Source organism: Boleophthalmus pectinirostris, unplaced genomic scaffold, assembly GCF_026225935.1.
Source record: "Boleophthalmus pectinirostris isolate CB_2022bp ecotype Guang Dong unplaced genomic scaffold, ASM2622593v1 HiC_scaffold_12, whole genome shotgun sequence".
Lineage (NCBI taxonomy): Eukaryota > Metazoa > Chordata > Actinopteri > Gobiiformes > Gobiidae > Boleophthalmus > Boleophthalmus pectinirostris.
In genome coordinates this window covers 22301223-22326542 of record NW_026571018.1, presented here as the reverse complement: position 1 = coordinate 22326542, position 25320 = coordinate 22301223, and the positions used below count along the sequence as shown (strand labels likewise).

General features: G+C 37.0%; 3 protein-coding genes across 3 annotated transcripts; 1 reads left to right on the top strand and 2 right to left on the bottom strand.

The window, feature by feature from the left end:
- Positions 1-1155: 1155 nt before the first annotated feature.
- On the bottom strand, positions 1156-2835 carry LOC110168182 (gap junction alpha-3 protein-like). Its single transcript, XM_020933603.2, has one exon. The coding sequence runs from the start codon at positions 2833-2835 to the stop codon at positions 1759-1761; it is 1077 nt and encodes a 358-aa protein (XP_020789262.1). The 3' UTR covers positions 1156-1758.
- A 2301-nt stretch (positions 2836-5136) lies between these two features.
- Positions 5137-6497, bottom strand: gjb1a (gap junction protein beta 1a). Its single transcript, XM_020933573.2, has one exon. It carries the CDS (start codon positions 6489-6491, stop codon positions 5778-5780), a length of 714 nt encoding a protein of 237 aa, XP_020789232.2. The 5' UTR covers positions 6492-6497; the 3' UTR covers positions 5137-5777.
- A 2341-nt stretch (positions 6498-8838) lies between these two features.
- Positions 8839-24621, top strand: LOC110168075 (oligophrenin-1). The gene is made up of 24 exons (XM_020933480.2): positions 8839-9542; positions 10647-10742; positions 11480-11541; positions 12127-12198; positions 12601-12702; positions 12841-12951; positions 13071-13175; positions 13251-13380; positions 13830-13930; positions 14023-14114; positions 15093-15171; positions 16849-16882; positions 16989-17051; positions 17488-17562; positions 18315-18399; positions 18813-18871; positions 20115-20220; positions 20361-20520; positions 21120-21264; positions 21760-21984; positions 22594-22723; positions 23390-23440; positions 23527-23563; positions 23636-24621. The coding sequence occupies exons 1-23, from the start codon at positions 9389-9391 to the stop codon at positions 23528-23530; spliced, it is 2241 nt and encodes a 746-aa protein (XP_020789139.1). The 5' UTR covers positions 8839-9388; the 3' UTR covers positions 23531-23563; positions 23636-24621.
- Positions 24622-25320: the final 699 nt, after the last annotated feature.

Below are 25320 nucleotides of genomic sequence, written 5' to 3'. Positions count from 1 at the left end.
CTGCTTGTAATATAGACTAATAATTACTTATGATCTGTAGGATAAACAGCCAGCTGGGGTCACTGCAGTGACCTGTGAAAAGGAGTGGTAATCGGTCACTTACTGACAACACTGAGCCACATAAATAGTCGGAATACCGTCAGTGGCACTAAACCTGCGTGCTTTGACGCACCCCAAAGTGTGCACCACGTCCGGCTGATTTATGGATAGTACAGTCTGGGGCGCTGGGAGAGATACATTCGGGTACAGCACCTAAACTATTTTGGCCCAGCGATTTGGTTACGCATGCAGTAACCCGAGGGTTCGTGACTTTTAACCTGTCACCTGTTTTTGGTTCATTTTGCAGCCTTGTCCTGTCAGCGGTGAAAGACAGCAGGGCCTTGGACGTTTGGAGACCTGGAAGCAGGTCAGTACAGGACAGTAGTCAATTTTACATGAATATTTACTCAACTGTAAAATGTAGGGTATGTTAGGCTACAACTTTTAGCAGTTTGTTAGATATCTAAGGATACGTGTAGAGTAGCCAAATGTGTTATTTATCTCATTAAAGTGTAATAACCGGGCATAGTAGCCTATCTCTAGACAGCAAATTAATTTGAGCAGGTGGTCTAATTTTAACAAATCATTTATCATTTCCAATTTCCAGCCCTCTGTCATGGTAATCAAGACCATAACCAAGAGTTTAGGCTGTATTAAAAAAAAAAAAAATCGGTGTCCCCTACCCCATTCAGTCATGAATGATACACTAAACTAAAGACTGCACGAGAAATATTTTAGCTATAGAAACAGAAGTCCCAGTGGAGTTTTGGAATAATGATGTTTTACTCTCAAACTTTTGTCAAATTGACAGAATTTAAGTTTTCTTTTTTAAATCATAATCTTTTTGCAGAGAAAGTCATAGATTTTTGCATTTGAGGGTGGAGCTTCTTCCTGCACTGTTGAGATCACAGTCACTGTCCTGCCACTCAACGTCATCCGGCAAATTAAGTTTTTAATTACCCTAATACAATGATCACTGAAAACCAAGTGAGTACCGTATTTTGTTACCATAATTAATTGGTAAAGAATAGTAACATAATATTGTAATCACTTTATTTAAACAACAAATAATTTAAATAACAAAATGTACAACATTAAAGCAACACTTAAGCTTATTTCAAGTAAAAATTGAGGTCTTTTAAATAAATAAAAAAAAATTGCCTGACGTCTGTCTGTCCAACAACAAAAAAGACAGAGAAACCTCAATTTTATCCGGTAAATCAGTCACATCTTTTGAAATTTAAAACCAAGTATTCACATTCTTTTATATCATATTATATTGGAAAACAATATGTAAACAAAAACATTCTCAAGTCATTTGGGATCTGTCACCAAAAGACTGATGGTCATTTATGACATTCAAGTTAATCAAAAGTTTTTAAACAGTTGGCTCTTGCCATTTCAGTGCAGTTTAGGTCAAAGTAACAGTGGTAACAATTTAATATCCTTAATAAAGCATGAATAAAACTTAATTCATAATGAACAAGTTTATTAAAGTTTATTAATGATTTTAATTTTTCGGGCTTAGTAACTACATAATACCCTAATCCAAACACCTAACCCCTTAATTAAGTAACCAAGCCTGAAACATTTTTAATAAACTATTTGTTTATTATAAATTCATGAATTTAGTCTGTGTTCATGTTTTATTAAGAATAATTAAAATGTTGTTATTATAAAGTGGTACCGTAAGAGCAGCAAAGTTTGTTAGTTAAGTCCTCAGATCTGCAGGTCATCCATCCTGCTCTTGATGGTACTGGGTTTGCTGGACACACTGTTTCTTCTTTGTTGTTCCAGTAGCAATAACTCTAAACCTGCATTAGACGGTTTCCTCTCGTATCTCTCATATCTGTCATCTTCAGTTTTGCCTCTCTTCTCTACTGCCAGATTGTCTCTGTTTTGTTTGTACACTGCTTTGCTGTTGTATGGGCTGTAAGCAGCAGAAGGCTCTTGTAGGCTGTATTTGGGCTCTGGAGCGAAGGGTTCAGGCGCGCTGTGGCCTCCATAGTAGTTATAGCCATGCACATAAGGAATCACACTGTCACTCAGGGGCTTGGCTGCCTCGAGGCGGGCCTTGTTGCGTCTGTAGCGGAGACCCTGGTGACATTTAGTGAAGCCGAGGTGGTACATTTCCACCAGGTTGAGCAGCAGAGAGATACAAGCCACTGCCAGCATAAAAAGGATGAACACTGTCTTTTCAGTGGGTCGAGAAATGTAGCAGTTCACCACATTGGGACATGGCCAGCGGTCACAGGTGTACATGGGCTTTAACTGAAAGCCATACAAAAAGTATTGAGCTATAATAAATGCCACTTCAAACAAAGTTTTGAAAATAATATTGAAGACATAGGTCCGGAGTAGTGCACCCTGCAAACGCACATGACCTTGTTTGTCTTTGATTGAGGCCTTTTTGGCTTTTGTGCCCATTAACTGTTGCTGTTTCTCACTTTGCAATGCGAGCTCCTTCTCCTTTTGTTTTTCCTTGTCCTCCATGCGCACGAGATGCAGGATGTGGCCCAGGTAAATCAGTGTGGGAGTGGACACAAAGATGATTTGCATGACCCAGAAGCGGATGTGTGAGATGGGAAAGGTTTTGTCGTAGCAGACATTCTGGCAACCGGGCTGTTTGGTATCACATGTGAATCCAGACTGCTCATCTCCCCACACCTTCTCCGCCGCCGTGCCCAAAACCAAGATCCGGAAGATAAACAGCACTGTCAGCCACACTTTCCCCACCACAGTGGAGTGCTCCTGGGCACTCTCCAGCAGCTTCCCCAGGGAGTTCCAGTCTCCCATACTGCCTCAAATAACCACACGAGTTTATTGGGAAAACCAGAACAGGCGTCTGTAGAGATACAAACAATTAAAAGATGAACAATCATCTTTAAGAAGTAAGCATTCTCTTTTTGACTAATATTTCAAAAAACAAACACAGACTATTATTACACTTCAATCTGTGAAAGCTTTTCCAAAAAAAATCAGTTATGTTATCTATCAGACAAGCCTCATTATAGCTTCCACACTAACGAAAGCCCATCTCAATCAGTAAATAATCATGAATCCACTGTTTGTGCTCTGAAAGGTTGTGACCTATCCACTGTTGCTGATAAAAAGGCCCAGGACACAGATTGCTGTGTGAGAGAAAGCCCTGCAGCAGGCTGGGGAGCCTCTATGGATCTTGTGACACATTAGCAGCACTGTTGCAACACTGACCCTTGATTTAGGTTTCTAGTTTAAAATATTCAGCCATATTCATTACTGCATGCCAGATCGTACCTTTAAAAATAGTTGAGCTTTTTTTAAGAGGTGGAGGAGCACTTGCTTCATACAGAGCCCAAGATTTGAAAATCGGCAAAACTATGGTATAAACTATGGTATAAGTTAAAATTCTGGATGTTGTGATTTCATATGAAAACATACCTGCTAATGTTCATATCCCAGCAAAAGCCACTTCTCTGTGGCCCTCTGTATAGAGAGGGCAACTGTCCAAAGCAAAAAGGTAAAAGAGTTGGAAAAAAAAATTAATTTAAGATCCTACCTGTTGAGTTGTCTAAAGTACTAAAACTAAAAGTTCCTTTGAGACGAGTCCAGGACACAGCTGAGAAAGTTCCCTCCTGAAGAATATTATAAAGCCCAGTACTCGAGAGGTGTAACTTGTGGCTGAGTGACAGCTGGAGTGTCCAGTCAAAGAGCAGAGCAGTCTTCAAGTCAGCCAGCTTTAAATAGAGTTGATGTTGATAGGAGTGGTTTTGTTGTCTCTGTCGTGGTCTCTGAGCTTTAGTGACCTAACCCCAAAATACTCTGTGTGTCAAGATTTCCTACAACAGTTGCATAAAATGTATTCACAGTGTACTATTATTTTCTTAATTTTAATATTATTACTGTGACACACTAGGTGATTAAACTAATTGGTCTGAACACAGAATCAGAATCATAAAGGCATTTCAAAATAAAAGAAAATACATCATACTTACTCAAATTAAAATCCATTAGTTGAGGTGTTTTTAAGATTCCTGTAATAACTAATGGCTTCTACCTCACTCTATTATTTCTAAATTGCTTCAGTTCACTTGATGAGTGTGAGATCATAGAACATCTATATAAATAAATTATATATGAGTTTCTCTTATCCAACAGGAATGATTAGTATTAGTAGTTTTGATGTGTTCCATAAAAAGTGCCCTCATGCTGTGCCACAGCATGTTCAGCTGCCGGATGGGTCACTATTGTCACCTTACATTGACCCTAACATGGAGAGGCTATTGATAAACTATGCACTCTGGCCTGGAAAGGAGGACTTAGTAACTATGCCTGAGATGTTTGTGCACAGGTGGCTGATCAGGACCACCATGGACCACTGTGGACCCCAGCTAAAGATGGCCGTGCTGCCACTGTGTGATGTGACGTTTCATCACGTTTTCCGTCTGTGTTCAGGCCTCTGCCGACAGCTGAGAAGAATCATACACAGGCTCCGGCATGACTGTGGCTCAAATTGTTTTGAAGCAGAAATGCCGCTCCACAGATTTACTGTCAGCAGATTAACTGCTTGGGCAGGTGTCTTCAAAAGTTTGTAATGCTCATTAGAACTTCTGCCTTGATTGAAACTAAGTAGAAATAGTTTTCAAATTTGACATTTAAACATTTGAAAGCTACAAATTAGCATACGGCTTAAAATAAAAATGTGTAGTTTAATCATTGGTTTATTACACAAAATTAAACAAAGTCAATTCTCACTATTGGCACCAGCATAAAATACATGGTTTTACAACACAACCTTTAATGGACTGAATATTTCTGTCAATTAAATATTTATTATTTTTTATGATTTAACAACTTAACAAAACAAAAATAGCATAAACAAACACAGTGAGGACTCTAAAGTCATAAACTCAAAGGCAACGACTTAAACACAAAAACTCAAACAGTTGTAGACAAGTATAAACCAGAGCTATGCCACTGCTCGGCAACAGACCCCTTCTCACCACACAACCTTCCCAGAATCCCCTCACAAGTAACATTCTCCGCCATCAAATACATTGAATCTTGATATAACTCATTTCAACATTTTGTGCTCTACACTTTTAAGGATCACCAGCAATTAAAAAAATCCAGACACATTGCATATTCCTTAAGATCTGTACATGCAGATATTGCCACACAAAGTTACAGCATTTATTCCTAAAAAAATAAAATAAAAATACCTTTTTACCTGAAGCATTTTGTGACTTTTAGGATTGTTATGTGATGGAATAAGTATAAAATCTTTGTTCTAAAAGCCACATTATAAAAAGGCTTCACTGAATAGTTTTGTTATTTATTGATGCATGACCAGGGTTAAGGCACAATGAAGCTACAGTATATTCAAACAACCCTCTATTTGTATTAAAGATGCACTATGTAATTTTTCTGGGCCCGCCATCTTCTTGTCATGGTTATGCTAATATTTTGTCTTGATGGTCTAGTATGGTATTAAACATGACCATCTCCACAGAGACCAACAAGTGGCATCCCCAGGCAAGTTTACAGGTCATATCTGCTGAGAGTTGACCCCACTCAGTGTACAAATGCATGCTTTTCTTACATTTTTGTAGTGATAAAAAACTCTTGCATTTATTCAAGTTGAATGCTGTACTGTGGAACATTACGGACAAAGCAATTATCCACATGACCACAGAAATCTCCCAGGAAAGTTACACAGTGCACCTTTAAGTACATTTTCAACTTTTCACAGATTTTGTTCAGATTTTGTGGCGTAACCAATCTCCTATGCTTGTTTCTCCATTGTTACCTAAATGCTTACTGTAGGCTTTTGCCATCAGGAAAACTACCTCTGCGATGTTGAGCAGGATACACAGCCCTGATACAGCTAACATAAAGACAGTGAAGACAGTTTTCTCCGTGGGACGGGACACGAAGCAGTCCACCGTGTTGGGACAGGGGTACGAGTCACACTTCACCAGCCGTATCATCTTATATCCTGGGTAAATCATGTAAAACAAATACATAAAAGTTATTTCAAATATGATCCTAAACAACAGGCTGATGACGTAGGTCCACCATAGTGCTCCAGTGATCTTCATCTTTTGTGTTTTTATCTGTTCCAGGTCTTTGGGACTGGCCTTTCCTGACAGTTTGCAGATCCTTTTGTCAATATGGCGACGGTGAGCTACGTGCATTGCAACCAGCAGGGCAGGGGTGGAGACAAGGATGAGCTGAAGTGCCCACAAGCGGATATGAGAGATGGGGAAAAAGTGGTCATAGCAGACGCTATCACACCCGGGCTGTTGAGTGTTACAGGTAAACCCAGACTTCTCATCACCCCACACTGTCTCCGCGGCAACCACAAGCACCAAAATACGAAATATAAACAGGACAGAGAGCCAGATTCGCCCGATGCCAGTGGAGTGTCTGTTCACCCCGCTAATCACAGTGTAGAAGGAAGCCCAGTTCATCTTTGGTTCCAGCTCTGAAAGAAAAAAATAACATACACCTTTTAAAATAAAATAAAGATTAAGAATTTTTAAAGATAAAAAAGGTTCATTTTAGATTTCAGTTTATTTTAATAATATGTATCAACTCAAGACAGTATCTGCTATGGGTTGTAACCCATCAGAGATTTGTACAAATTTATGCCAGAAAGTTTATGTTGATTTTTAACACTGCAATCGTTATATTAGTATTGATCTAGTGAAGAGAAACCAGTGTTGTAATGACACATTTCTACACCTTTTAAACCTAAATTCTACTTTACTTACTAAAATAATTGCTCTAAAAATTATTTGTGTTTCAATTTAGTTTTAGCTGATACTGGCTTTAATGGGTAAACTAATAGTCAGTGGTTACCGGGCTTAGCAGGAGGGTTCAGAGTCATAGAAAGATGTGTAGATGATGATACTGAGGCAAAGCTTTGGCATCCAAGTGAATCCCAAAACGAACACAGTCCATGTGCCCCCTCTGCTGTTGGCACTCCATTTAAGACCAAAACGCCAAGGTCTGGTACCACACGTCATGTGACACGGTTTAACCAGTGCCACACAGATCAGACTACTGATTGCACGATTCTTTCTGGAATATCATGTAACTTAATACTGTACAGTTCTACATTTAATATGACAAATAATACAAATGATAAAGAATAAAAAACTTACTTGATTGTCAAAACAGAACATAATTTATCTGCTGAAATTAGTAAGCATTTCACAAGCCAAGTCAATTTCAGTTTTAATCTCTCGTTATAAATATTTTATCACAATGAACTTACCTTCTGCTGCGCTTATTGACTTTTAACAAAATAGTCCAAATTTGAGTCTCAGAGTGCCATGGCTTTGCATTGCTAATGATTTCCCTCACACTAGCCGCTGCCCAGCACTGGCGGGGTCATATGCTTCAGCATTTGCATACAACAGAGCCATTTAGTGCGGCCAAACAACCAGCAATAGAAATCCCATCAAATGTTTTCATCTGAGGAATCTGAGTGGGGGCATTGGCCTTGTTGTGCAGGGTCAGGGAGAGGAAGCAAAGGGCAGTTTGACGCATGATGTGGAACAGGAGACCACAAGAATGGCCTGAAACAAAGAATGATCAAAGTTCAATGAAAGTTTTTATCATCACATCAAATCACTGATGCTGCTCATACTGACGACGATATGAAACAGTTTGGGCTCAGTGGGTTAAGTCACATAAACCAGAGAATCAGCAGTTCAAACTATGACTGTAAGAAGCTTTAGGCCTACATGTAGTGAGGGTTTAGTGAGGTTTGTTTGTAGTCATCACAAATAGGCCTTTGTTGAACATGCTCAAATTTATATTTATCAATTTATTTATAACTGATAAACTGTCTAAAAATCCACCCAAGACTGCAATAATGACTTTAAAATATCCACTTAATTGGTTAAAATGTAAATGGCATATTAAGCCTTAGTAAAAATGTGGACTATGTGCAAAATTGCACGAGATAAAAAAAAAATTAAAAATCACTTGGAGGGATGGATACAAAGCTTGTTTTTTTCAGGCATGAATAATGCATGTAGTGATTTAGAGGGGAAGCTTTTAATAAAGCAAAGTGGAAATTTGGCACAGAGAGAGCTGAGGATAAATATTCCAAAATAAAAGGTCTGCTGTTAAAAATAGTGAAATGTTAAAAGTTGTGAAATGGTTATATAGATAAATATGATTTTCAGTACACTGGAATTATGTATAGCCTACTACATAAAATAACTGTTAGTCTTCTGTAATCTATAAAATGTCATTTTTTTGTCCAGTATATTAACATACTCCTACTGCATAGTGTTCTCTCTCTCAACACAGTCTAAAGGATGACATCTGGAGGACATTTGGAGCTATTACAATATGTGAGAGGTCATTATAAACTAGTTCATTGTGGATATTAACATAGAAATAGAAATCTTTGGGATAATTAAGTGACTGGAATATTCACAACAAACAACTGGCTATATGACACACTGGACTGAAATGTGTAAACAACAGAATGTTAGCACACGATTGTGGGATAGGCTAACCTATTGAGCAGAGTCACACATAAGCGGCCTGTAAGCCTTCTAGTTGAATGTGGTTGAACGAGAAAGTAAATGGACTTGAGTTATTGAGACACACCCAGTCACGTGCAGGTGTGCCATGAAATGTCAGCCCATTTCAATTCATTTGTAGGATTTTGCTTTACTGGGGCCCCATCTGTTAATATAGTCTTGCCAGATATTCTATCTATCACATAGCCTAATTGACTAAGACCAAATATATAGTCTGTGGCTGATATCATAGACTGCTGAGAAGGAGTGGCCCCTTTAAGAAACTCCTGGGTGGGAGTGACTGTGTGGCCAATTGGCATGGGTCCTTTAGCTTTGTTTTACTCTCTTTGTCAAACAGTGCAGCTTATTAAAGGAATAATATATTAGCAAAGACATTTTTATGGAAAACGTTTTTTTTATATAAGTATATAGGTTTTTGTTCACGTGGATTATGTGTGCGTTGTCGTGAAGACGCACAGGCAGAAGAAGCGGACACTGTGGTATTGACAGCTAACAACGCTTTGGAATGGGACCAGTCCCGCACTTTTGCCGCTCCTCTTCACACCGCAACTAGGAAAAAGTAGCGCTTACGAGAGGGATTTCTGCTTTTACGGTGGACACGTTATCAGGAAGTGGACGTAATCATAAACCTTGCGCTGCTGTTATCGGTATTTTGTAGCAGGCTCCCACGGCCACTATGGTCCGCGCTTCTTGTCGGTCCAGTGTGCAGCGCTTGAGCTGAAATGACCCGTGCGTAGTGCCGTAGAAGCCTGCGTGGCTCTGTCCGCTTCTACTCAAAGAACTCTTGTGCTGCTGTCTGCAAGATGGGCCACCCTCCTCTGGAGTTTAGTGCCTGCTATCTGGACAGTCCCGAGTTCAGGGAGACTCTCAAATGCTACGAGTCGGAGGTGGAGAAAACCAGCAAATTCCTGAAAGACTTGATCAAGGATGGCGTTAATGTCATCGCCACAATCAAGGGTATGGGTACACTTTTATGCACGATTGCAGGTTAATAATGTGTATTTCATATTGTGTAAAAGGCTAGTGTAGTTGATGTTTGAGCATCAATGGGGCCATTTAGGGGTCTACAATATTGATGTGGGTGGGATAGGCATGGGGAGGTGCTAGTGGTCCCCTGGGAGACGCAGCCCACAGAAAAAGGCCAGGCGGAAGAAGCAGATGTGCCAGAAGAATCACTGTTATTTAAACCATTTGCACTGATCCAGGTGCTGCAGTGCTTCCTCTTTATAACCTCACTTGTCACGTGTTCAAGTCTAGAAAAGTTCAGCTATAATAAAAAGCACCATAGGCACAGATAAAGTCGAGCACTTCTATTTGGGATGACATCTATAAGGGCACACTGTCAGTTTTGTTTGGATCACTCTGATGTGTTTCTGTCATCCAAATGTGAAAACAAATAGTCATTGTTGAGGCTGTATCAGTGCCAAATACTGTTTTTTCCATCCAGATGATTGGAAAAAAATGACAATCTCTCAAAAATCTTGTTAAGGTGTTGTCTAATTATTATTTAGTAACATACAATTTAGCCAGAAATCACCCTAAGACAGATATTTTTTAACTATAATGACTATATTTGCTCTTTACCAGATCTTTGGACTGAAAACTCTGTGCTCCTCTTGGCTCTGTTTTGTTTTTTTCCTAATGCAGACCAGGCGGTGCAGGGGTGATGTATTACATAGGCTTTCCACTCCAATACCACATACTGCCTGTTGGATGTCAGCACAGATTACATATATATACTAAAGACAAAAATGCTCCTAAAGGATTTTAAATTCCCCTACACAATACTATATATTTTACACTGCTTGCCCTGAACATGTGTCATCCACCTGTACATAACCATGGTCATATCCACTATTGTTTTGATGTTTTTTGTAGCCTAGGGTTATTCTGCTGGCAGTGTTGTGTTTCATTTTATGTCTTTTGTTAAGTATTGTAATTTAGTTATCTTGATTGTTATTGCCTGTTTCCTATTCTCTTGCTGTTTTTAAATTTTCCATTGCAACCATTTAATTTCCCCACTGTGTGACAAATAAAGTGTATCTTATCTTTATGTTGTAGCATATTCTGTTGCTGTTCAGAAGTTTTCCCAGACCCTCAACACATTTCAGTTTGACTTCATTGGTGACTGTTTGACCGATGACGAGATTAACATTGGTAAGATGAGATCCTTCGTACCCACTTTTTAATATTCATTCAAGATATTGACTTGATTGAAGCTAGACATTTACTTTGCAGTATATACCAGTCAAAAATGTGGACACATCTTCTGCTTTTTCCATTGTTAAAACATACTGAAGGCATCAAATATATGCAAGACCATATATGTAAGCAAGATCTATGGAATTATGTAGCCAGAAAAGTGAAATATCTCTAAATGTTTTATATTTTAAATTCACATTCCTGAAACTTGCCACCCTTTACTTTGTTGACAGCGTTGCAAACTCTTGGCCTTCTCTCAATGAACTTTATGATGAAGTCTCCTGAAATGGTTTTCACTTCACAGCTGTATCTTGTCAGGTTTCATTTGTAGAATGCCAAGAGTGCAAAGCAGTGATCAAAACAAATGGGGGCTATTTTCAAGAAAAATTTGTTTTGTTTTGTTTTGTTTATTTCACACTTCTGTGTTTACTACATTCCGTATATGTTCATTCATAGTTTTGATGACTACAGTATCAAGAAGATAAAGATAAAGGAAAAAACATTAAACAAAAACATTTTGACTGGCTGTGTATGTCTTTATCACATTCTTGTACTTCTCCTATTTTTTTTTTTTACTACAAACTAATCCCAACTTGACGATACATGTTTATGCCTTCATAACGGTATCTTAAAGCCCATGGTATTTCAAACTTTGACATGCATAGATAACTACACATGTTTTTCTATTTCAGCTCAGTCCTTTCAGGAGTTTGCTGGACTCTTGCAGGAAGTAGAGGATGACAGGATGATGCTGGTGAGTTATCAGCTTTCCCCAATGTTCCCTCATTATTAGATATTAGAAACCTCAAGTACTTCCTGTAGGCTGCATGTGGGATAAAGTTTCTGTTTGTTCTCGTTTAATCTGTCATTCAATATACACGTGTACTAATTGTGTTGGTTAATTGGAATCAAATATTATGTTGATATATTGCTCTCACTTCCTTTAATGTGTTTCCTGTTTTTCTTATTTGTTCTGGGTTGCAAATCCACTGTTTGGTTTCACATTATTTGTCTCTTGTTCTGTTTTTCACTGTAGAGAAGTAATTACCTCTGTCCATTTTAAGTTGAGTTCTGTGGGTTCAATTTTTACTTTCTAGGAATGAAGAACTTCTTGTTTGACTGGGTTTTCCAGATCCAACACCTCGTGTAAAGGGACTGTATGAATAAGGAATATAGTGATGATAATTATAGCATCCACTTAATGTGTTGTAATGTGGCTGTCTGTATGGAGATTGGACTTTATAAAGATATAGTGATATTCATTATTACCTTACATTTAATGTTTAATAATCACTTCTTCAAAACATACTAAAATGGGTTCAATTTGTTTTCAATACAGGTTCAAAATGCATCTGATTTGCTCATTAAACCTTTGGAGAAGTTCAGAAAGGAGCAAATAGGAGCAACTAAAGTAAGTGCCAGCTGCCCTATGCACTCTTAGCAGCTCAGACCTATTGTGTGTCTCAGAATGAAGGCTAGTTTAAAAACATTGCAGATGCATCATCTTCCTGAGTTGCACACAAAGACAGGACACAACAGGCCACTTCCTGAAACCTGTTTATGACATACTCACCTGTGTGACAACAGGGGGCTGCTTTCCTCTAACGTCTGTAAAGCACATGCATTAGAAGTATATCTTTCACATTGTCGCACTTGTTAACTTAATATTGGGAGACAAATTATGTTTCACTCACACTACATACATATATTACACATGCATTCTGTGTACTGTATAATTATTGCATAAACGTTATAGTTGGTTATATAATGAATGCTATATATAATAATACTAATACTAATACTTGACTTTCAGGAGAAGAAAAAGAAGTTTGAGAAGGAAAGTGAAAAATATTACTCACAATTAGAAAAACACTTAAGTCTTTCTTCAAAGAAGAAGGAAAATCAACTTCAGGAGGTCAGTAAATTGTGTATTAATGTATTTTCATTTAGACCAATCATGTTTGAATGGTTAAATAAAGGTCAATATTATAATTATGAGTAGATAAAATGTTCTTAATGTACTTTATTAATAAATAATTAATGTTTTTGACAGGCTGATGAACAGCTTGACAAGGAGCGTGTGAACTTCTATGAAGCTTCAGTGGAGTATGTTTACCAAATCCACCAGGTTCAGGACCGAAAGAAGTTTGATGTTGTTGAACCCGTGAGTCATTACCCACTGTTCTTCTACACCTCACAGCTAACCCACCTCGTAAATAATGTCCAATAACTTTTAAATGTCACATAATATAGCTTTACGCTGCTTTTGTTTTGTTGGGACAGGTTCTGGCATTTCTTCACAGCATTTTGACACTCAATAATCTGACGGTGGAAATGACTCAGGATTTCATGCCCTACAAACAGGAGCTGCAGCTGAGCCTACAAAATGTTGGTTCTGCATTTTAAAGGCTGTAGTACATTGTGATATTGTGCTATTACTTTTCTCTCTGTTACGGTTTGCAGACCAGAAACCACTATGAGAGTACTTGTGAGGAGCTGGAGGAGCTCATGAAGAGGATGACCAGCCCAACCAAAGTTATTCAGATGCACAGTTTACTGCCCATGGAGGGATACTTGTATTGTCAAGAAAAGTGTAAGTGTGCATTTTATTCATGCACCCCAATTGTGTTTGAGTGTGCCGGTTTATAGAGCCCAGCTATATTGACAAACCCACCTGCTATGTTATACCAGGGGTGTTTGAAGTGGGGCTCATGGGGCAAACTTGGCCCTCATTTGGCGGGTGTGGGTCTGCTGAACTTTCTAAGTTTCTAATTTGATTACATTTTGTGCTAAAATGAAAGCGAGCCCATACCAGACCCTAAGAAGCACAATAATTAAAGCCAATTTATTGACAAATGTACTATTTTATGTGAAAAATATGAAAAATGTTTGCCTCTTGGACTGCTGTTTTTGATTTGGCCTGCCAAGGAAAAACATTTGGCATTACTGTGTTATACATTATTAATAACACAAGTTCTTAATACTGCTCTGTATAATGCATTAGCGAGCAACAGTAAAACCTGAACTATTTTTCTTTTTTAGGGGCTTTGGGTGTCACATGGGTGAAATACTACTGCAAGTATCACAAGGAAAGGCGACAATTATTTATGATTCCCTGTGACCAAAAGACTACAGTCAAACAGGTTTATATTGTATTTGAACAAACTAGCATTCCTATACTCATTGTTCTTGTAGATTCACTCATATTGCTACTGTTCTTGTGCTTTTCTTACAGCCAAATACACAGCTCACATTGAAGGCTTGCTTTCGCCGAAAGTCAGAGTCCATAGACAAGCGTTTCTGCTTTGACGTAGAGGCATTGGAGAGGTGAGTGTGACTCTGAGAAAGGAGAATGTGGAGTCGCTTAGGCCTTGTAGGATAAGCAGGTTGTAATGGCGAGGTGAACAGGTGGCTTACAAGGACATGATGTGAGGGCTAAATGGACTGTAGCCCAAACAATCCCAGAGCATCGGCATAGAGCTAGAAACAGATGGCAAATTTCTAAATTCAGAACAATGAACACAATAACTTCATGATTTTATAAGTAGGCTGTTTGGTACAAAGTGATTTTTTCCCCCAAAAGACACTAAAGCCACAGGCGGCCATGTCATATTTAGGGGCAGTTTCTTGAAATCTTTGAAATTGCTTGAATGTTGATGGGGTCTTTTAAAGCTTTCAGAGGTGCCTGAATTATGCATTAAGTGCTTGAAAATGTCTCTGAATGAGCTCCTAATTTGCTGCTGGTGTGAACTGGGCAACATAATGAGGAACTGGTTGGATTATGAACCCAACTCAGCAATGTCAAATAAAACTATTTTTCAACTGTTTAACACTTGAATCACAATTGTCCTGCTTTGTAAAAACACTTAAAGTACATTTTAATTTTGCAACACCAAAATTAAAGGTTTATTTATTTTTTCCCCTCCTCACTGCGGATCTCTTCTATCCACAAATGCTGTAATAATCTTGGTATTATATTTTTCACATCTTTTATATTCATCCAAATACTGGACAATACCGGACATTTTTTAAAATCAATAGAATACAATAGATCTCCAGATGGCACGAACGTTTTAACAGATGCTGCTTTTACTAGTTGTTAAATGGCCTTCCTATGAAACATACAAATTGCCTCTTGACTTAATATCTCCTGTAAAATTTTATCGAATTTGAGATGTACTTTATACTTTGTTAATGTGGTTTGATAATAAAAGCCTTACCAACAAAAAAAAAAGAATAATTAAATGGCAAGTTGTCCATCTCTACCTGAATGCTAACCTGTGCATGTTGTTACTGCTTCCATAGAAATGCTCCTGTCACTTTCCAAGCTCCTTCAGAGGCAGAAAGAAAGCTGTGGATGGAGGCCATGGATGGAAAAGAACCTGTGAGTAAATTAATAAATAAGATGGTGTTGTTATCTCCTGCGTAACACCTGCATAATGTAATCAACCAAAGCAACGGACACTCAATTTCTACAAATGAAATCAACATGGGTATATTTTTAGAGTGAATGCTGTTAAATCATTAAGGGATTATTATTATTTTGAGATGATATACTTTGAATGCCCTAAAGGGAGAATATCTAAATTTTCCAGTGTTCTATTCTTTATTAACAACATATTCAGTTGTAACCCTGTGTAGTGCATATCCTTTTTTTTTGTTCTTTTTTAATCTTAGGCACAGCACAGCAAATGGTAGCTGCGGCTCTGTCAGTTGTGGAAAGAATAGATAAGGCTTGGCTTCGACCAGAGGATGTGAAAGACGCAGAGGCCACACTTTTAAAATAACCACTTCCTGCATTACTTCCTCATTCACTCTATGCTTCAGTATATCTGCAAACTCTCTTAGACTTTGTCAGGTTAAAATATGATTAGGATCACTTCAACAACACTTTATCATTAACAGCCAGTGCCTTAAAGCAGTGGTGGATGAAGTACTCAATTTTGTTACTTAAGTAAAAGTACAGATACAGAGGCAAAAAGATACCCAAGCAAAAGTATCACATGAAAAAATCTACCTCAATAAAAATATTAAAGTACCTGTTTAAAAATGTACTTTAAGATTAAAAAGTCAAAGTATTTCACACAAGTGTTAATTGATTAAAATGTAGTTTAAAAAGATATATATTTTAGTTAACTGTTGAATAAATTTCTTATTTTTTCTCATGAATTTAGTTTATTTATTTTGGTTTGCTGAAAGACCAATTTAAAAGCTTTTAGCCAGGGCATTACCACAAAAATGTAAACCCCCTTAAAATCATATGAAAAATTAAAAAAAAAACAGAAAGCACACCAAAAAAAAAAAGCTCTCAAATGTGGTGAAATAAAAGTAAAAAGTATCCACTTTAAAATTGACTTTAGTAAAGTACAGATACCTAAAAAGTCTAAATACAGTACTTTACTACGTGCACCTTCTACCACTGGCCTTAAGACGCTTATGTTCAGGTCATGCACATATGTTTCCAACACAAATATAAACCTTATGCTACAACCCTGCTGATACCTTTTATTATAGTTTAGTTTTTACTGTGGAGTTAGGGGCTTTAATACTGTAATAGTTTTGGTGCTTTTTTATTTTAGGATAATGCCAGGATTGTGTATTAACGGTTCCCATTTTAAAATCTAACTGTAATTCAATCAATCAATCAATCAAACTTTATTTGTATAGCACTTTTCATACATTTGAAATGTAGCACAAAGTGCTTCACATGCAACAGAAAAATTACAATACAATAATTAAAAACAAGAACAACCCCCCACCCCATCCCATTGTTTCATCCATATATACAACAATTTAAACATAAACATAAAAACAAAAACATTAACATAATTAAAAGTTAAGGGCGAAATCAAAAGAAGATGTGTATCTGGTCAATGACTTTTTCAGCCATTTCTTTAGACTGTGTCCTTGTGCCTTCTTGAAAGATTTCCTAAGTATTTCTTTCCATTTCAGAAACTATTCATTTCATGTCATTAATCACATAAGACCAACGAGGGCAGTGTTTTTACAGCTGTTTTCATTTTTTTATTATTATTATTTTTTTTTACGTTTTTCATTTCAGATCTACCATTCCCCAATTCAAAAACAAGCTGAAAGTAAGCGACTACTCTTGCACAAAAGTTATCTCTGCAAATACAATCTGAAGTCTTTTGTTCAACATCAAGGTGTGTGAACTAATTTGTAGTATATTTTCTTTTGCAGTGGAATTGAATGAAATTGGATTTAAGTTTGTGAGAAGATGTATCAATTACATAGAAACTAAAGGTTAGTGTTTGTATTTGATATGTGTAAGCATGCAAGTATTTCTTTAGGGGGCGTAGTTGAGTTGCAGGCTGCACTCACTGTTTTGAGCTGACATGCCCTTTGAAGAGGTTTGAACATACTTTAAAATTGTTGTAATTATGTCTTTAAAAACAACTCAACTATTCACATTCTGTACGGTACTCAACATTTTAACAAATTTTCATTCATTTTTTTCTTTTTTCCCAAATAACTACAATTTGGTTGAATAAAATTTAAAGTTCTACACTCACTGCATATTGGTCTGGCCTTGTCACTTTCTGATGTGTCGTAATCTTTAAACCACATCTGTATGTCCTCACTAGTCTATGAAGTAAACTGTGCAGTATATTTCCACTGTCTCCCTCCAGCCTCCCGCCCTTCATTTCAAAACCATCTCCTTCCCTTTGTCTCTCCACAGCAGTCACACAAGAAGGAGTTTATCGAACAGTTGGCAGTAACATCCAAGTGCAGAAGCTTTTAAATGCCTTCTTTGGTAAGGTACTAAGCCCGTAAAATGCGTGCTTCCTCTGTCCGTGCTCTTTTCTATGTAGTGATTGGCTGCTACCTGATTATCTAACATGATACAACAGGTTTGCCTAGTTTTGTTTAGTGAGAGTTGAGTCACAGTGGACACCACCTATTAAAACATATTTGCTTGTACCCATTTTAAGAGAATTTCCAAAAAATGTTGTTGTGTTTAGAAATTAGTAGCACCCGAATAAAATGACGGTACAGCAGTCCACTTGCCCCCACCAGGAAAAAAAAATAAAATGTAGAATTAGATTTAGACAAAAATCAGACAATAATTGATACAAAACTAGATATTCATTTGAGCATGTGTCAATACTAAAAAAGTTGCATTCGCAGGACAGAAGTGAACCTTTTCTGAATAGCTTTTGAATGACATATATCCAAAGAAGTATAAGAGCACACAGACTAGTATATGCCCTTTGACCACTCTGAAACCTACTTGGACCACTGAGGGATTACATAGATATAAGGCCATGTGGGAATAGAAAATAAAGTACTATTATTTAATGTTGATCACATCCAAATGACAGAGTGTTTTTATTATTTTTCAAGTTTGTTATTAAGTTATTAAATCAAGTTTGAAATTTTAGTATTGTAGCAACACAATCCACAATGGAAAAAATTACTTGGACACAGTAGCTCATACATTAAAATCTAATAAAAAAATAAAAAAAGTGGTAGTGTGTAAGTTGTGTTTCTTTTGTCTCTTCTTAGGTCCAATGAACCCTGGAGATGTGGACCTGCAGAACACAGACTGGGATGAGAAAACTATAACAAGTGCATTAAAGTTTTATCTAAGGTGATTATGTCCTATGTTACCTCCATAGAACACCATTGACTTTTTATTTAATACTGAATTTGAAGACACATTTTTAGGCCTTTTTATATATCAAATTTGGTTAGAGTTTGGTCTTTATCCTCACAGGATAGTTTGGTTACATGCATAAATGGTAACTGTAATTATACACTATGAGCCCATTTATCCTTTTAATAACAATATGACTCACAATAAAATCTCCCCAGTATTAAATGTATCTTTGTATTTGTATTGCCAGTCACAACATTTTCCAAATTAGATGATTACATGGATTTCCTAAAATTGCTTTTGTAGCATTTAACAGACTAACTACTGCCTTGTGTCTTGGCTTAAACTGGTAACTTGAACTCGCCTGGTGGTAACTCCAATTTACAAGTGTCTGTGTTTCTGTACAGGAGTCTGTCTGAACCCCTCATGACCTACAATCTTCACAGGGATCTCATGTCTGCTGCAAGTAAGTTTTCCCAAATCATCACGGCCTGTCAATAAGTATTCTTACTCAAACTGAATAAATTTACCAACTTATAAATCCGAATGACAGCATGGTAGAGAGGATAGTGCCGGTTCAGCAGTTCATCTAAAAGCAATAGGAAATGTGACTCCCTTTTTACTTTTATAGCCTGCATTACTGTAAAATACAATACTTTTAATAGCATCAACCTTATACTTTCAGGACGTCAGAGTGAAGTCTAAACAATCAGTGACTTAAGTTTCCTGGAAATGCTGTTATTTTGTGATTAAATAGTCCAGCTGTAGAAGATTGTGTTGTGTATTTTATAAGCTCACCAAGGCAGTGTGTTATTTTGCATATTCTAAAAACTGATCAAATTATATGTTTCTCTGTTTTTATATATTGCATGAAATCACACCAACTGTCACTTATGCAGTTACTAAGGAAACCATCAACTCATATAGACTTTATTTGCCATCAGTGAACCCGCCTTTTATTCAAATGCCTTTCTTACAGTATAAATGGATTTGGACTTGTTTATTCTATTATTACAGTTATCACACGACATTAAGGTTTCAATCATCTGTGAATTGTGGGTAGTCAAACACAACCTAATACAGTGGCATTATCGGAAACCTGGTTAGGGAAAGCAGTTATTGAATTTCAAATGATGACAACCTTATTAAAAGTAATATTTATTTTCAACAAATAGCTGCAGGGTTTTATCAAAAAGTTAGTTACTAGTAATAATAAAATGGTGGAGAATTTGTACCTATCAATCATCAAATCAAATTGTTTTTTTTGTTTGTTTATTTTTCTCAGCTTTTGTTTATTTAAATTTGTATTGAAATTACTTTTGTTACAATTATTTTTTATGAGTCTGTCCTGTACATTGCAGTTGGGAGTATACTGTTGCTTTTGTAATTTTTTCAAACTTTTTATATAATTTTGTCATGTGAAGCCACCACAATTAAGTTATAATAATGGTGATGACTCTTCTCATCTTTCCATTTCATCATCTTGCTTTGTAGTAATATGTCTCTGCAAAACAAGCTCAAATATCCTTTTTATAACAATTCAGACACCAGGTGTTGTTACTAATCAGAGGAAATGTTCGGTGGCCACCTGTTTTGCAATGGGGATTTCAGAGAAATTTTTATATCCACCTTAAGGCCAGACTGCAATTTTAATGTTGCCATTTTTGACTGTCCTTTTTACTTTCTTTGTTTTTACTTTTTCCTCTCAGAGTCTGACAATTTGGACTTTCGACTCAGTGAAATCCATACCCTTGTCTACAAACTACCAGAAAAAAATCGAGAGATGCTGGAGATGCTGATTAAACATTTGGTCAAGTAAGCACTGCCAATAACTTTTTTTATTGTCACATTTTTGGACCGGGCATTATTGGATTTTTCCCTTTCTTGTTTTTGTTAATATCTGACTGGAATTCTGTTTGGTCACATTTGACTCACCTGTTTTTGTTTGTTACCAGCGTATGTGGCCATAGCAATGAAAACCGGATGACCCCTTCCAACATGGCAGTCATATTTGGACCCACTCTCATGAGGGCACAGGAGGAGACTGTCGCTGCCATGTTGGACATCAAGTTTCAGAATATTGTTGTGGAGATCCTCATTGAAGAGTACAAAAAGGTATAATTACATACATTGTCATAAATCACTACACAGGGTTCAATAGCTATTTTTGACATTTTATGTGCCAGTGTGTTTAAGTTTGATCAAATCTAGTACCAAAAGTTCCAAGTTGAATTAAACATTTGAATAGAAATTTACACCACTGGATTATCACGATAACAATATTTAGACAATATTATGTCCAGTCCAATAGAAATGTGAATAAACATGTCTTTCAATGTATTAGTTGAGGTTTAAACAAATGTGAAATGATGTAAAATTATCCAAGAGCAGAACTATTGCGTAATATCTTTATTCAGAAATTTCCAGCATAAATCGATTTAATTTTCATTTCATTTTAATCAACTGTTTTTGCTAATGTATTTATTATAAATGATATGCTCATCATTCGAATTTTGCATATTTGAAAAGAATGTTCAAAACAGTATTAACATTTAGATAACCTGCCAACTTCTAACCACAACACTCCTGAATCCAACTGCACTGGGTTGTTGATTCTCTTCATTTAATGTCTTCAGATGTGAATTGAGTTGCCATGACCATGAGGCTGTATTTGGTCAAACACCACAGCTTAACCACTGTTGCTCCACTTTCAGATCTTCTGCAGTCTCCCGGAGGACAGCAGTGCCCGACCTATCCCTCCCCCTCGAATTACTCCCCGAACACGACAACCAATCACAATTTCCAAACGGCCGGCGCGTGTCTACACAGCTCTGAGTCCCGAGCACTTTCATTCAGAGAGTAATTATCCTCCTCTGTAGTCCCACTGCCACCAGCACCTTCTCGCCATCATCATTATCCTAAGTGATGGCTAACATTTCCCTTTAACTCTCATCATTTGCTAGTCTATGTCTCCATCATTCATGTCATTTGTACTTCATTATCTTTTATCTGTAATTTGAGTGGTTGTCTCTTATGATGCTTTTAAACCATCAAGTTAAAAAATAAACCTTTTTGTTCATTTGTTCTCATTTGAGCATTTTTGTTATGTCACTATTAGCAGCATGACCCCATTCCTTTGTTTGTCTTTTAATAGTCGAAAATAAATATTCCTAATAGCATGAAAAGTCTGATTTGACTTTGTGATAACTCTATGTAAAATTTGACTTTTTGTTAAAATGGTATGCCTAAGAAGCCCCACTGAGTAACATTTTAACCATCTAATCTTTTCAGTTTTTACTTGTCTAGCGAATGGGCTGTCCCTTTCACATTAATTGTGTTGTTGCTCTGTGGCAGATGGTCAGAAACATGGCTCTGTTTTAAGCCCCACTCCCCTACAGCGGACCAAACCTCTCCCTCCTAGAGAACCTCCTCCACGGGTACCTCTGATGCCCAAACCTGTCCCCCCAACCCGTCAGGACCGCTCCTCAGACTCCTTTGACTCCTCCTCCTTCTCAAATGGAGAGATCCCGGTCACCGTAAACCGGACCCCATCGTTCCAAAACAGACGACCTCCTAAAGGTATGGTTCCATTGCATCTCTTCACTGCTGTATGTCATTGCAAAGTTACATGTTATAGTATTTCAGTTATTTGTACAAGTTGTTTATTTATTTTATAACTGCTTGAGGTGCATCAACTGTTTTTGGATTAACATCATTACAGCAGTTGGGACACCAGAGCCTGCCCAAGTCTTTGACTTTGAGAATTTAAAACTTAAATTGTATCTTATCTTGGGAAAATTATTTAGTAATAATTATACATATTAAGAATAAGAAATACTATTTTAATGATACATTTTTTGTAATAATTTTGTGCAATTTCTTTAAAAAAAATTACACAAAAGGTATTATTCAATATACAGCCTCAGTCTCTCTGTGTGAGGTGAGCCAATCATATTTTCGGCATGCTTTGTGCCCACCTTGGGCAGAAATGAGGTATATCCCACTAGTATGTCCCATGTTCTTTGTACATGAGGCAGGAGGACATCACAAAGGGTACTTGGTTACCTAGGATTCAGTGCAGGAGGAACCTTCACAGAGTCTATAAAGAGGAAATCTAATAAAAATTCATCAATGTAAGGGAAAAAATATTGCCCAGCCCTACTTCATATTTATGGCTTTGTTTTGCAGAGGGGCTTCGATCGACAGAAAAGCCCGTCATCTGTAGACCACCAGTGCGCCCTCCCGAGCCCCCGAACCGACTCCCCGCTCCACAAAAGAGTCCAGTCCTCGTCCACTCTGAGCCCACTGCCACATCCTAGTAAGTCCTCCTCAGTCTCACAAAAGCCCCTTTGGCACATCCCTCAGTCAGATGCAAATGACACAGGTTTAAGAATTGAAAAACATTCCTCCATCTCCTGATTGTATAGATCAAGATATTTAAATGAGCTCCAACAAATTCCATCACAACTGTGTCATTTTAGTGTAATCTAGGTGTAATGAAGGTGGACACAACCAGACCACTGCAAACCATCATTTAGACAATGACAGCAGGCCAACAGTACTGTATTATCATAAAACAAGTTAATATGATACATTTTCACTGGTCTGCTGGTACTTTAGAAGTAATGTTATCTGAAGAGCAGCCATCTGTGGGCCAATTATGACACTTTTTACAGGTGATAATGGGTTAATTATCTTGTTATCCCCCAAAACGGCATGTTTTTTTCCCAAAAGATAATAGACTTCTTGTGATCTGGAGGAATAGTTACTGTGGTAGGTCTGTGGAGAATGGTAGACGTGTAACTAATGACATTAACCGTGATGATAGATGATCTGTTGTATGTCAGAGTGAGATGGGTCATGTTGGAGCTGTCAGTTGTGTGTGACTTGTAGCCACTGCTGATTTTACTATTTGAAATATTTAATGAAGAGTTGCTAGTTCTGACAAATGTAATGTGAGCTCTCTGTCTTGTTGCCTCTACAGTGTTGCCTCGAAAGCAAAGTTTTTTGAAAATGCCTCCAAACAAGGTGGAAGGTATGTCTTTTTATAATACCATTACATAATCTTCCAGTTTGTTATTCTTATTTGAATGCAAAATGAATTTTTTGTTTGTTTTTTAGTTAAGCAATTGCTTAAAAACCCTCAGCCATCAAAGAGGTGAGATTGGTAATGACATCTACATTTTATATTTGCACTTTTTGCTAACCATTGTTTGGGATGTTTTCATAGAACTCAACATGGCGGCCTCTGGTTGTATCATGAGTGCACAGGGCGCAGGACTTCTCCACTCAAAAGTGCCTCAGATAAAAGCTTGGATCTACGGGTTTAGAGAAGTTGAGTGAAATTATAGTGTATGTGTTTGAAAAGCACAGCCACAAAATCATTTAAATCATCTTTCTTATCGTCTCGCTCAGTATGTGGTCATTATCCTCACAGTATAAATTATTACAATGTATTCCCATGAGTTCCTATGAATATTTAAAAGTCCACATTTGTTGTGGCTGATATTGATTTCAGTACCGTTTCTATGCAATACAAATTACTATTTGATTTGAACATTTGAAATAGTAGATTATAGTTCTAAACCGTATGATACATTATAATTCTAAATTATAACACAATTTCAGAAGCCTTTACAAATCCATGTGAACAGTATTTTATACAGAGGCATTTGGTTTCTAGTGCATATGAGAAACACTAAATGATTTTGACTGGTGTTGCTTTGATTAGGAGTCACTGGATCATTCTGTGTTACATTTCTAATTCTAGTCACTTCACATTCCCTTGGGCCAGCACTAGTGAGACTGTCCCTGTATCAGACATTTTAAGACAATTTTACCTGAAACTCAAAGCCTTAAAAAGTAGGTCAAATATGCAACTGAAGGACTGTTTTAGGACTGTTTTAAAATGGCACTCCAACGTTTTACAGTGTTACTGTAGTGAACTACTGTATATGTATTTTACTTATTTGTGAATGTCCAAAATAAATACATGAATGTGACAGGCTCATATTGCTTGTATTCCTCGTGACAGCTAGTATTAACACTACCCATGTGTGTAAATTTATTTGTGATCAGACATTATGCAGACGGCTCACTTGTTATGTATGCAGGAGTGAATATTTTGGAGCCATCACTGCTTTAAACATTGTCTTTCTGTGATGTGTGATGGTTTTTGTGGCAACTAATAAAACATTTCATTAGTTGTCTTGGAAACATTGTTATCAACCTTTTTTTTCCAGACTGAATTAATACAGCTGGCTTCAGGAAATTGCCATGTGCACTGTCCTTAATGCTTTCAGTTAGGCCTTATATTAGTCCACGAGCTTCTTCCTGCTGAAAAAAGTAAACTGTCTATATTACTTAGTAGATCATCTTCATCTTTATTTGTGTCCATCCATTGTTGTCTTACTTGAGCTAGAATCACTATCAGTAACTTCAGTCTGTAGAATGCAACACAGCTACTATCCAGCATGGTAAAGATTTTGAAGTAATAAGCTTCATGTTTACATAACTGCACTTTTTGTTAAAGAAAAAAATGTTTTATTGAGTATGTAATATTAAACTATAACATACATAAGTCGTTATTTTACAGTTTAACCTTGTTTACAATGAACAATCTGAAATGAGTTTAAAAGAACTATAGACTTCCTGTTCAAAATTTCAGAAGTGAGATACTCCGCCTCTTCATAATGGCATTTCACTGTAGCAAACTGGATTGTTTGGATTTGTCTTTTTATTGGTGAAAAATTGGAGTCAGGGACTTTTCTTTAACAATCAAAAGTAAGTATGAGGCAGTGGACAGAGATAGGCGGTAAGCCAAATGAAAACATTTTCAGGGCACTCAAATGCAAGACAATAATATTATTATATTATTTTGTAATATTATAAATTATACTATATGAATGCAAGCTC